At 39.0% G+C, this 13,842-nt stretch overlaps 2 protein-coding genes across 2 annotated transcripts in view; one reads left to right on the top strand and one right to left on the bottom strand.

The window, feature by feature from the left end:
• Window positions 1-13,842, top strand: part of LOC129720850 (pickpocket protein 28-like) — a 143,220-nt gene that overhangs the window by 51,429 nt on the left and 77,949 nt on the right. The window lies entirely within an intron of this gene.
• LOC129720853 (enhancer of split malpha protein-like) lies at window positions 5,704-6,641 on the bottom strand. The gene has a single exon (XM_055672689.1). The coding sequence runs from the start codon at window positions 6,463-6,465 to the stop codon at window positions 5,956-5,958; it is 510 nt and encodes a 169-aa protein (XP_055528664.1). The 5' UTR covers window positions 6,466-6,641; the 3' UTR covers window positions 5,704-5,955.

The raw sequence follows: 13,842 nt of genomic DNA, 5'->3' as shown, positions 1-13,842 counted from the left end.
GAAAATATTTAGAAAAATGAAATCTGAATATTTTCATCGAGCTATATTCCAGTCTTTGCTCTAAAGCTCTCTACAAATTGCATGCCGTTATGCAGAAAACATCTAGCAAGTGTTCGAAGTTTTCGCCGCCATCTTAAATTTTATCAATTCAAGGCATTTTTGAACAAGTTGGCAATTGCTCTTATGTGACAATGCCAAGATAAGGTGTCATCAAGAATCAGCCAAGATATTTGTATTCAGTTACTTGTTCTACCAATTGTATGACCAATCTTCAACTGTAGAGTTGCAGAAGTTTAGTTTCTGCGTGTTGTAAATACTAACGTTTTAGTTTTGTAAATGTTCATTGATAGCTAGAGATTTTGCTGGGATAACAAGATCAGATTGCAGTGGAACTTGATTAAATGAGATTATTTTACCATTGTAAAAGCACGCTGCATCATTAGCAAACAAACCTTAGTTTGCCTTTTAATGGAAGGTTTTCAATGTCCTTAATGTATAGCAAAAATAGCAAAGGGCCCAAACTACTTCCTTGCGGTACATCAACTGTAATCGGTTTCAAGAGACTGCGTAACTTACTTATCCGTTAAGTAACAAAATGAGATCTACCATCTGAATATCGTTTAATCTAATAACCTGCTTTTCTTTTTGTCATTAGTAGAGCGAGCTGAAATACGAGAATGGCGTGATCGACTGTATCAAAAGCTTTACGCAAATCGATAAATACGAGGTGATTATTTCTATGTTGAGAATATTTCAGGGACTGAGAGAGGGCCACATCTGATAAAAAAAAACTCTGCTAAGCATATGCTCTAACGTTAATTTACACAGAGTTATTCTACTTTTAAATTACTTGAAAACTGTTCCTTAAAGTGTCTCCAACTTTGTTTGTATACCACTTAAAGTGATGTTACTTGTTTTGTTTGAAAACTTAGGAAATTTTCAACAAATAATAGTATTAACAACGCTTTTTTATGAAAAAAATATTAAACCATGTTTTAAATTGTACTACTTTTGAACATTTTTGCTTTCAAAATGTTATTTTGAAATATGTAGGTGAACTGCTCCTATATTCATCTCATTAAGCCGATATTCACGAAGAATGCACGGATTGAACATCAAATTTTCACGAAATCATTGAACAAATAAACTAAATATGCTTACGTGCTCTTATGGAATCGTTCAGCATTGTATATTAAAAAAAATTAACTAGATTTATCCTGAATTTTGTAAAACAAACCATTTTTCACAACGCTTCCATATCCATCTCAAAACTTGAATCACTGCTCAATTATTCATCTAACGACGCCCCATATTCATCACACTGTTGATCATGGATCAATCACATTATTATGAATGAACGTAGCCGCAGCCCGTCGTAGTAGGTTACCTAGATATCCGATGTAGTTGTTTACGTGCAAAATTGGTAACCTAGGTAACCACTACAGAGCTGTAGATTTATGTCAATTATGTCGGAATAATTCAACATTTTCAGCATGATTTCGTCGTATTAACAGAAACTGATTTGGCAACTTTTGATTTTCTTCAACGTAGTGAAAACAGATGAAAACACGTACAGTTGGGCTTTAGGAATTGTAAAATTCATCTCATATATTTCTGCTAATTCAAGATTGTTTCAGGAAATTTGAGGTGAACATTCCAAAGATTAAAGTATTCTTAGTGTAGTGAGTGATTTTGTTTAGTGATTGAAACGAAAAGTGGTCCGTGAGTGATTGAAAAAACTTTGGTTGGCTGCTGAACGAGTCCCGTTGTGCGTTGTGCAGAACAAAATGCGCGGATTTTGTTTTCTGAGGTAGGTAATTGAATTAAATGAGTTTTCGAGTGCAGATGCCCGACTATAATAACAAATTTAGGGCTTTCAAGTGAGTTTTTGAGGATTATACTTCATGAGAAATCTAAAGTGAACTAAAAAGAATCCATTCCATGGATTAGCAGATTCATTTAATTAGAAAATATGCGTTTTTTCCTGTTTTCAATTGTGTTTTCATGTTGTATGAGATGAATATATGGGGTGAGATAAATCATGGAGCGGTTTCTCTAACGTGTCTATTCGAGTAAAAAAGTAGGAGGTTGTATCCAAGACACGACCGCATAACTGACGTAGAATTACGCACACTATTAACAAATGCATTGTTGTAAATGTTTCAAACGCTTCAAACGCTTGCTTTGTGCTGCCTCAACAGTGGGGGAATAAAGACACTGAAAACACGAGCTGTAAAAGCTGTTTCACATCCAGTAAATTGTTAGTATCCAGCACAGATTGCTCGCTTGAGTTGTCAAAAAATGATTAACCTTCAAATACTTGTTTATTTGCCTTAAGAATGACATTTGCTGATGGCAACCTTTATGCTGCCTCAGTAGTGGGGCAATAACGGCAGTTTGACGACACACGCTGAGAAGTGAGACGAACCGCTCTGCTCCTGATACATGGTGACCAACCACAGGGCAAGTGATTTGTTTGATTTAAAGGCAGCCACAGGCGCAACCCGCTGTTACTGCGGAGTGCTAATATCTGCTGCTATTGCTGTCAACGTTGTGGACGGTCCAGCCAGCTTACCTTCCGACTAATGATTGTAGCTGTTTTTACCAAAAACACTCTTTTATAGCCGAAGGTTGCTACGAAATAGGCCACGCCTTCTTGTTCAGTTTTACCATTCTCTAATATTCTTTAGACGAATTATTCCACAATTCGCATTTGATTTTTGTATACAGCGAATAAATACCGATGGTGCTCTCACACACGCAACGATTTTAACCCGTATCGTGTTGCGGTTTGTAACATCAAGCGATTTTGTTTGCTCGCTGTTGCGTGTTGCATCATGTTGCAACTGAGCAGCTGGGAGACGACGAAATTCTGTTCATGTTGATTAATTGAATCGACTTCAATTTATTCCTGTAAAGTCGAATTTATCACCTTTGTTAAGGCGTTCTAACAGAACAGGACAGTTTGTTGTTCAAAATCGGTTATGTTGATTGCAGCTTTTGTGCTGCCCCAATAGTGGGGGGCATAAGGTAAATAAATAAAGTAAATATTTTGATCGCGACAGAATTTGATTGCTGGAGCCCAGCACAGAATGCTTGTGTTATTGCCAAAAAATTATTATCCTTCAATTATTTGTTTATTTGCCTTGAGAAAGACATTTTGCTGTTCAAAATCTGTAAAAGCTGTTTCGCATTCAGTAAATAAGACGGCCGCGACAAATTGTGTTTTCTTGGATTCAGCACATAATGTGTTGTTGCCAAGATAAAGCAAACCTTTATTGCGGGAAGAATACCCAAGCCCTTAACTGGCATAACGAGACGTTTGGTGCTACCTCGCTGCTGCTTAGATACGTGATGTGATTTGTTTACTGGCGTAACCAGCTGCTGCTACTATCGCAATTCTCTACGATGCGGCTAACTAGTTATACTATTCTGTCGACCTTTTTAGTGAAAGGCAGCAAGCGACCAATCAGAGTATGTTATTTTCGTTTCAACAAGGCATGACAATTTTCAATAGTACAATAGTTCGCATAATAAATCAACACTTTCCTACATCTGGGTGGATGCGTGTATAGTTTTTCAATCAATTGCTGCAAAAATCAAGGAAATCGGTTGAAAACAAACCGATTTATAAGCATTTAAAAAGGAACATTTTTCGTCCCCTTTTCGTTAACAGTTTTCTTATTTACATCCCTATCTGATAGGCTAAAGAAAAACGTAGTTCTATGTCAAAAAATTGCGGCTTGCAATGAAATTAGAAGAATTGCTCTTAATGATAGACAAACAAAGTCAAAGCCACTTCAAAAAATAACAATATTCAAAGAATCTTAAAGGTTGAATAACTTTGAATAGTTTGACGTTTAGACATATGCGTAAAAGATTTTTTGTTCCTGCAAGAAACCAAACACCCTGTACTCTGCATACTATACAGGGTAACCGGTTCCTTGCTGAGACTATTTTCAGAGGCTGATGATGAAAATGATGAAAAAAACTTTTCTACGCATTCAACGTTGATCTATTCGGAGTTGTTCTACTTTTAAGTTTCTTGGGTACTCTCACATAAAATGGCTGTAACTTCAAGCGTATACCACTTAGAGTAATTCTATTGATTTCATTCCAAAGCAGCGAAAATTCACTACTAAATACAACTTTTAAATGTCTGAAAGAATGTCAAATGTGGCCTTCTAGCAGCTCCTGGAATACTTACAACAAGGAACCAATTACCCTGTATATACGCATTGAAAATTTTATCTCTTGATTCTTTGAAAACTGTTTCCGTGCGAGAATCCTCTTTGAAGCCAAAGTAATTTCTGTACGAAATATAATTAGTAATATTTGCCGTACATCACCTTTAAAAACTAGAACAACTCTGGATAGTTTGAGACAATATTCTGTATAATATACAACTAAATTCTGAGCTAAATTTTCGTTAGTCAGAAACTTATTCTTGTTCCCAAATGAGTTTTTGAGCTTTTGTGAGAGCTATTGAAATTCAAACAAAGACTCTTTCGAACAGAATAACATTGAAAATAAAAGAGTATTTCTACAAATTTTCGCGTGATTTTACATCATAAATAAGTTCTCAGTGGAATTTGAAGCGAATAGTTGCCCAAAATCCATGATCAAATTTTACAATAAATAACCAAGTAAACAACAATAAAGTTCAAAGAGTATCACATGTCATAAATCCAGCTATTGGCTAAAGGTAAAACCCTCACTTTCGAATCGTTGATTTAATAGAAAAAATGACCACAACAGTTAAGCACGTATTAGACGAAGCGAATATTTGCTATTTTTGGTACGAATTTTATTTGCACAAAATAAAATCCGTACCAAAAATAGCAAATATTCGCTTCGTGTAATACCTGCTTTACTTTTCCTCCTACTATCGTTGCATCGCTTCGCAGCACTCGGGCTGACAGCTGAGTTGCCCTTTTCCACGCGTGTCGAATTCCGCGGAAGGCCAACTTTGATTTCGAGTTTTTTTCAAACGCAATCCAACCAGTCCTAGAACCGTAATTCGCACTGCTGCTAACCGTTTCGGCAGCCAGAGTCCGCTGTAACAACAACACCCGAAAGAACCGTTTGCCTGCGCGTGGTCGAAGCTGACGTAAAACAACACACACGGCCCGGGCGGCGCGGCGTGGTGCTGCCATGCGCCAGTAAATGCTGCTTGCTGGCGGCGCGAGCCGACGCCGATGATGAGGGGGGTAGAAGCGCAATCAAAACAAAACAGCATATTGTATGTTGTATCGGAGGTGCACGTTAAACGGTTTAATTATGGGCTTCCTTTCGCGTGGTGCGCTCAACCGGTCGGCCGAATTTCTGCGCGCGGTAGCAGCAGATTGCGAGCGTTCGGCGCACCTGACGTGGGTTCCCACGATATCGATTGCGTCCGACCGAAGCCCAGCAGCCGGCAGCTGATGATTGATGCGCGGTTGCCAGGGTAACGCACAAGGGAACGAGTTACTTATGGATTTGCGATGATGCGGAGGAAAAGGATAAAACTTGTTTGTTTACCATCTTCACGCCGGTTTCGATCTCATGCGACAAGCGGAACGTAAATAATGCTGAAATTCAAAAAAAAAAAAAAAGACTTGTCAACCCAACATGATTACCAAAGTGGACAAACTGCAAAGAGAAAACCGCTGTGATATCTGTTGCGAGAAGAAGTAAAAGTGTGAAGTTTTTTCGTTTTGTTTTTTTCTGTATTTTGAGAAAAACTATTCAATGGAAGACATTGGATCACAAGTAGCCTTAGATTTCTAATATCACAATTAAAATTAAAGCTGGCAAACTTAGACAACTATTAAAGCTCGGTTCCGCTTAAGCACTAAAAATCGTTGGAAGAGATCATGATTTTGTTGTAGGATTTTTGTTTTTTTTTTCCTCCATCAGCCAAATTTCGTCGCAAAATCCGGTTTGATTGAGGTGGTGGGTTGTGACTTGCGTCACTTAAGCTTGCGCCCATCTATCGCAAAACTCCTGCTGTGGGAGCTGGTGATCGGAGAAGCAGTGGCACGGTTGAATCAGATCGCTGTCAGCTTCCCGGGCCATCGTGGTCCAGAAGAAGGTTCCGGCCTCGGTGCGGGCAAAGTGCACTGGAACGTACTGTTCCTCGGGTTGCACTGGCTGAAGCTGAACCTGGTTGTCCTCGTAGACAAAGATGGCTGCGTTGGCATGGCACTCGGCGATTTCCGCCAACAGTTGCGACTCCAGCCGCTCGTTGGCACTGTTGTCGTACTCGCAATCCTGGGTGAAGTCCTCCCCAGGAGCAGCGTAGTATTGTTGGAGCTGTTGCTGCTGCTGCTTGGTGGCCTTCTTTTGCTTAAGCAGCGCTGCGATCGGCTTCAGGATCTTCTTTAACTTGTACACTGGCGAAGACTTCATCAGCTTCTCGTTGTTGTACTTGTTCTCGTTGATGCTGTTGTTGCTGTGGGCAACGTTGTATCCGTGGGAATGCATTTTCACTGGTTACTTTGATTGGACTGTGGCACACTGAACACGGCACACTGTAGGTAGTGTTATTCGTAGGAAAATCTAAACGCAAACTGTGCGATTCAAAGTTGAACTTGAAAGGTTCGTCTGGTGACAAGCGAATGCACTTGTGAACTGATCGAGTGTTGAACTGAGTATGCTGTTCCGGAGCATCCGTGTCCCCTTATATAGTCGGGTCCGGTCTTATCTCAGGGGTAGATTTCCAAAAAATGCAACCCCTCTCACTCACTCGAGTACGCTGCAGTGACGAAAAAAGGATCATCGCTCGGTCCGGTGCCGGCAGGCAGTGCGTGAATGCGAAGGAGGGAAAGCAAAGTGTGTAAGGGAAGCGAACGAACGAACGTAAAAAAGCATAAACGCGTTCGTCGAATCAGGGCTCAGCATAGGGGCAGGTGTTCCGTTCTCGGTGCTTCGAAACTGTGTAATCAGAGAAGCCTGAGAGGGGACGACACACACTTGTACGGTAAGGTTGCGTGGGCCGGAAAAGGATAGCACGTTGTGGCAGGACAGCGCACAAAAAAGGAGCGTAATTTAATAAACAACAGTGTATAGGAAAAGCAGAATTTTTCGAAATCGTGGGAACTGAAATCTTGTACATTTTCCCACAGCCTCGAAGGCCCGAGAAAAAAAGGGCAGATGGTTAGCGAGGGTGATTATGTTTTGTATGGTGCAGGATAAAAAGGCGATATGCGTGGACCAAAGGAAGAGAAGGCCAAAAAAAAGAACCTACACTCCTGTTTGTGTATTCAGAGCATGGGAAACTGTTAAGAGAAACATAAAACTGCAAAGAGGTTTCACATTGTGTCCTGTCTGTTATGGGATGCTTCATTCATAATCAATTAATCCCCGTTTCTCAGCGGCTTTGGGCTGCTGTTGCAGTATGTATCCTACACCTTTTGTTGCCCTGAATCCTTGCGGGATCGTGAGAAAGTTCCTGAATTCGTTTTTTTCTTTTCTCGATAAACCGTTGTGGACCCACTAAAAAGGAGACAATTAAGGCATTCTTAATTGGTTTCGAACCTCCAAGGACCTTCCTGAAAGACTGGTTTGTTTTTTGTTGGTTGCAATGTATCGCCGCTCGATGATGCGTTTAATCATGGGAAATCGGTGACCGTTGCAAGCACCTAGCAACAGCAGCAGCAGCTCCGATTATCGAAATCATAAGAAAAAAATAAACAGTTCCATTCTGATAAGAACGTACGTACAGCCAGAACTGTTCATCATCAAAGGAACCCTTTTTTTCCTTGTTCGTCGGGCTTGCGAAACCGTATCACTCCGTCAGGACTGGCCTGCCTGGAGTACTGCGATGCGGTTTGTTTACGTTTTATTTTTTTCCTCGTGCTTTCCGTGCTCCCGCCGCATGCGTTGCGGGTTTGTTTTGAACCGTTCCGTTGCGCTCGGCTCGGGCCGGTTGTGGCTTGTGATACCACGTGCAGAGCGCGAGATCTTCACGCGCTGCTCGCTGCTGTCGGCCACAAACCGGGCGCGCCAAACGTGGCGATGCGTGTGAGCTGTGGGGTCACGTTTTACCGTTGGCGGTGTCGTGGTGGGGTCAGAGGTGGTGTATGGCTTTTACGCAATTGTGAATGTTCTGGCGTGAGGGAGCAGCGGAGGGATAACGTGAAAAGGCGATTACCAACTAATCTGTCAATTTGTTTTGAATTATGAGGACTTCAAAAATTGAAGCTGTTCACTGAAACAATATGCCTAGGGGGTAATATTCATCACGCTTTTACCGAACGTCAATCAGGTTGGGTGTGACTAAACGAAATTATCAAAGTAAGCGTTGGTTCTTGCGTGACAAAAAGTAAACACCTCCTCAGTAACCGTGGGAATTTGTCAACGTTATTTCAAGTGTGATACCTGCTGCAAACAGGTAGGCCTACTTTGCCACAACAACAACAACACCAAGCGGGGTACGTTTTAAAATCATAAATTGTCGTTCGATTATTTGTCTGCCTAAGCTAGGTGCTTGCCCTTACCGAGAGGGGAACTTTATTCAATTGCTTTGTCTGTGGTGCCTTCGCTTACCGTTTAGGGATCGACTGTACGTACGGCAGGTACGAAAGGTTAATGAGTTGGCAGTAAACGTTTATTGAAGAGGGGAGATTGTTTCCACAGCGTGGCAGGTAGGTTCTGGTCTGCTTTTTGCTGCGATCCTACTGACCTACATAAATACATAATTATTTGTTATTGCCGGGCGGATGTATTCCTTCGGAATCACGGGTTTTTTTTCGTTAGGCTTGATAAGTAAAACATTTGCTTTGTGGAAGAGACACCAATTTCTGTCTCGAACGTAACGGAATGCTGGGAAAACTGTCGTAGCCTGATTATTTTCAGGAATTTTATTGTTCGCTTTGAACGACTTGTTGGTTAGTCACTTTCATGGTTTTTTCATCTCGTTTTTTGTAATGATGCAATGCAAATTTGATACAAATTACTTCCTCATCTGTCAACGACGCAAAAAATTGGCCGAAAGTCTGGATCCAAATTACTGCTAATTACGATAACACTGCTCGACAAAGCGAAAAAAAATTGCTCTAAAAAAATTGAAACTTCTTAACCACTCCTGCGAATTTTGATACTCCTAGTTTATTGGTAATTGCTCGTCGGGTTTGTCATTTCTCATCTTAGCTAGGGGCAATAAAATTTAAAGGAATGTTAAAAATGCTATAATATTTCATTTTTCCCAAACTCTAGGGCAGAACTTGTGTTACTCTGTGGTACCGTCGTGCGGGGCTTCTTTTGATACTTTCTCCAAACTTTTCTACTTTATGTAATTATAACTCCTATTACAATAAAAGGAACTTAACAATTTTTACTTATATTCAACGCGGACATGTATGCGGAAATCTATAGGATCCTTTTCAAAAATGCATTTTCTTTAGCTATATCACGGTGTTTCTGGTTGAAGAACTTATCCAAAAAAAAAAAAAAAAATAGTATCGCTCTAATAGTCACCATTCGACAGCTTGAGCTGTTCCCTTTAATTTCCCCCCAATTTTAAATGTTCTATCGGGGGGTTTACTGCCCATAAATGCATAACGGTCCCATGTGAGTTTTCATCACCTTTGAGATAAACCTTAGAAACTTCTTTACATTACGAGTGCTCTCGAGAATTTACAACAAAAGTTAGGTTTGTTGCTAAAATGATGAAAAAATATTTTGGTCAGTCCCACGTTACGAATAAACGCATAACAGGCTCAGAGCTAAAACCGATTAGCAGAAAATCATGGTAACTTTCATTAAAAGATTAAATAAAGTGTACTGATCGGAACAACAATAACCTTATTTCATATAAAAGTATTCTGCACAAATATATTTACCTCGGATGAATGGTTATTTTAAATTTTTGTTTCTTTGATTGAATCCATAGGAAGGAAAAAAATGCTATGGTTTACCTGCGTCTACTGCGTTTTACGCAGTTGTACGTTTTTGGCAGTGTGACTCTTATGCGTTTATGGGCAGTTTAGAACAATTTGTTTACGAACATATACCTATTTGTATTTGAAAAACTAGTGAAATGGAAATAAATAATATGTTTCAGAAATATAAAAATTTATCAGGGTTCTCTGATCGTACTGAAACATTCAGGGTTGTTTTTATTTGTATAACAAAACAAAGCTTTACGTAATATCAGATTTTTTGAAAAGGGTTAAGTGGGGTAAATAAGACCCTCGAAAATTTGGAGTCGAAATTCAAATAAAATGTTGTGACTTAGATTACATTGAATCAATGATGATTGATTTGATTGATTTCTTTGAAAATCGACATGGTTATTCTATCCTATAAAAAACATAAAATGCTGGTTGTTAAGAGTTGCTACCGTGGTTTCGTTATAGGATATTTGAATTTTTCTTCCAAAAATGGTGATTATTAGCTGCATTTGCCGAAAAATGCAAATTTAGTTCAAAAATACAAAAATAATCTAACTGGCAACACTTCCGGTCAAACATAATATTTTTCTGGATTCCTTGGTTTATTTTCTTCAAAGGAATCGCGCTGAAGTGTTCCGAGGGTTGTCGAGTACGGTTGGAGATAGTGCAATAATGTCGATGTATTTTATTTAGCCTTCCCGTCGCGTAATCGTTATATTTTAAGTGCAAATGGTGGAGTAAAAGGTAATACAAAATGTGGCGGTTTCGTATTATCGGTGAGAGTGACGTCAATGTTGAAATCCGTGAAAGATTCGTGCAATTTTGTGGCTAATTTGTGAGAGCTGCATTTCCTTTTCGGTGGCGGAGCACGTTTCCCGCTAGCCCTTGCCTTGTCATTAGTGTGTGTAAGTAAGTGCAATGTGAACAAGGAAAAGCGAGAGAAGTGCGAGTGCAGGATGACCGTTGCTCTTGCGTGCGGCACGTTCTCGCACTAGCATGATAGTTCAGAGAGGACGCGGGAATTAAAGGATAAGTATTAGTGTTGGTGACGTTTTGCCTGTGTGTTTGATTTGCATGGCAAAAGGAAACAAATTTTTTTTTTGTTTTTTTTTCTCTGCTTTCATTTTGAGCAGTTTTATGCCTTTGTTTTATGATTTTTCTAGTTTTTGAGTAAATACTGAAACACATAGACAGTTTTTAATTTAATTAAGTAGAAATCTTGTCGGTTAGCATGGCAAATAAAGTTTGATTGCGATTGTTTTGGCATTTTCTTGAATCTAATTAGTACTCGGTCTTGTTAGATATGCATATTTGCATTTTGTAAAAATTTCTAGCTATGAATGCATGAAACTTTGCCAGTTTTTCATACTCAGTAGGTATCTTCGCTTCGTTATTCAAGAAGTAAGTGGTAATCAACGCGAAATACCGTGTCTCCGCGTATGCGTCGGTAAGAGGGAATAGAGCGGTCGCGCATAACTTTCCGGGGTAAACGTGTTTTTGGCCCAGGTGAGCTTTGCTCAACTATGGATTTTCGATGTTTTGTGACTTCCGAGGTGTACCAAACCATTTATTCGCAGACTGTCCACCCGTAGATTCTATTCCAGCACGCAGTGATTCGGAGTAGGTTCCGTTCGTTCGATAAATATCGTTAATAATTAATCGCGACAAAACATCGTAATTAATCGCCACCAAATATCGCAATCATTTGCAATTAATATCAGGATTATACGCGACTCGTCTGTCAACGCACACATCCTTTTTTTCTTTTTCTTTCTTTTTTCGTTCGTTTCAAACGGCAATGGCCAAGCAAATAGGCCGTTTTTGAAGTTCTCTTGCTGACCGCTTGCAGTATGTGTTGAGGGCCTATATATTTACTTTTTTCTTGTTTTTGGTTAATGCATATCTGGTTGCTTCGTAACATTGTGTAGTCAGCTTAGATAGTTGCATAATGACTTCATAAACAGATTTTCGAATATTTGAGTCTGTCTTGATTAGGTTATAGGTCCGGTATCCTTGCGTGCGTTTTATTTTTACGGTGTTACATCATCAACCGGAATGAGTTCGGATCGCGTTATGATTTCCGTAAAAGATATAATAAACTCGTACGCGCGATATTTGGTATTATGAACCTGGTATTAGAACTCAGCGCATCGTTTACCAAAACGAAATCTGCTGCAAACCTTACCCTTTTCTCCAACATCCCAGTGATTTCTCGTGGAAGTGCAGAGGTGTTCTCGGCTTCCAATAAAGCGAGTATCACGTCAACATATTCCTATACACACTCCTTCTTTGACCTGCATTCGGATGCGGCCGACGCTGGTATTGCCTAATATAAAGATCACCATCACCATAAAGGTCACCAGTTTTTACACATTGAGGATGAATGTTAATCCCAAGCATCATCCATTGGTTCTCTGTGTAATTACAGCTGATCTGGCAATAACGGAGTAGCAACCGCGGGCGGTCAATCATGCTCATGCTCATGCTCATTCCTTGGTTTATTTTCTTCAAAATTCATCTATCACTATTTTTCGGGTGTCTTACGTCTATAAATTGTAAAAAAAAAACTAAATTAATCCACCTAGCAGTGCAGAAACCTTCGTTATACTATCTATTACTACATATAAATTCATACTAACTATTACTACATATGAATTTGTAATGCCAGTAAACCATAAATCGTTTAAAATTATATTCAGGAGATAGTTTTACAGAGGGTGAACAAAATAACATCACTGAACCGAACCTCGATAAGGTTCTCACATACATTTTCAATACCACAACGGCTTCGTTTTCAAAAATCGCAAAACCCAGAAAAGAACACAATGATTATAGAATATGGATTAGCATCGAAGATTTCCTATGAATTGCAGCAAAGTCCTACAAACTTGCTTTCAAGAAATTATAGTTCAGAATTTTACAGCGCATTAAATGCTTTGTTACCATAGAAAAAATGCTTGAATCATACGTGTGCTTATTTCAAGAAATCAACAAAAATTTTGATAAAATCTGTGAGGATCAAGTGCTTAAAGATTTTATTGAAATATTTATAACTGCTGTTGAAATGTCAATTCCCAGTACACATCAGATGCTGTTAAGAATCGTTAAATTAATTCTATTTCAAATGCATTTTTTCAAAATTAAAGTTTTTCGCAAGACTTAAGGATTTTGACTGTTTAAAGTGTACTCGGGAACGTAACTCTTGTTGGAGACCTAGGCTGTATGTTACCATACTCAAACACTTTCAGAACTTTATAAAACTTGCTGCCAAAACGAGGATCGGGATAACATGGATACTCTGTTTGCACTGTCCTTAAAATAAATTTAAAATAAATTTAGAAAACAATATTTATGTTATACAAAAGTGAAGTGTATCAAGTAAACGAGAACCGGAGCATTGCAGTTTCCTCTGAAATCTATTGAATATTGTTAGTAAAAAAAAACTATTAAAAATAAAAGGTTCATTTTTTTACACCAGTTAGAACGAACAACTATAGTATGAAAATTATGCACAAATGTCTTTACTCTTAGTTTCTTCTGAGAGATAAATAGTAGTTGAAAAAAAAGAGATAGCGAAAGAAAGAGAGATAGTGATATAAAAAAAGGATAGAGAGAGAAATTATCCAAAATGTAAAATATTCCATGTTTAAAAATTCTTTCGTAAATATTCTGAAATTCAAGCAACCAATAAAAAACTCGCTCAGTATGATTTTCAAAAGGGTTTGAAGCTTCCATTTGCACTAGTAAACACTTGAATCGAATAATGCATTCTGTGAAAGGTATGATTTTTGCCTTTCTCCTAGAAAGGTATAGCAATCACTTGCAAAACCGAAAGTATAAAAGTGCTCCAAAGGGCCGAATGGCATGTATCACTCGACTCAGCTCGACGAGCTGAGCATTTTCTGTATGTGTGTGTGTGTGTGTGTGTATGTGTGTGTATGTGTGTGTGTGTGTGTGTGTGTGTGTG

Source organism: Wyeomyia smithii, chromosome 2, assembly GCF_029784165.1.
Source record: "Wyeomyia smithii strain HCP4-BCI-WySm-NY-G18 chromosome 2, ASM2978416v1, whole genome shotgun sequence".
NCBI lineage: Eukaryota > Metazoa > Arthropoda > Insecta > Diptera > Culicidae > Wyeomyia > Wyeomyia smithii.
The sequence above is the reverse complement of the archived record's forward strand: the minus strand, read 5'-3'. Positions and strand labels throughout refer to the sequence as shown.

Bases quoted from the DNA above. Each gene is read 5' to 3' on its own strand.
- LOC129720853 (XM_055672689.1), bottom strand. From the start codon at position 6,465: ATGCATTCCCACGGATACAACGTTGCCCACAGCAACAACAGCATCAAC.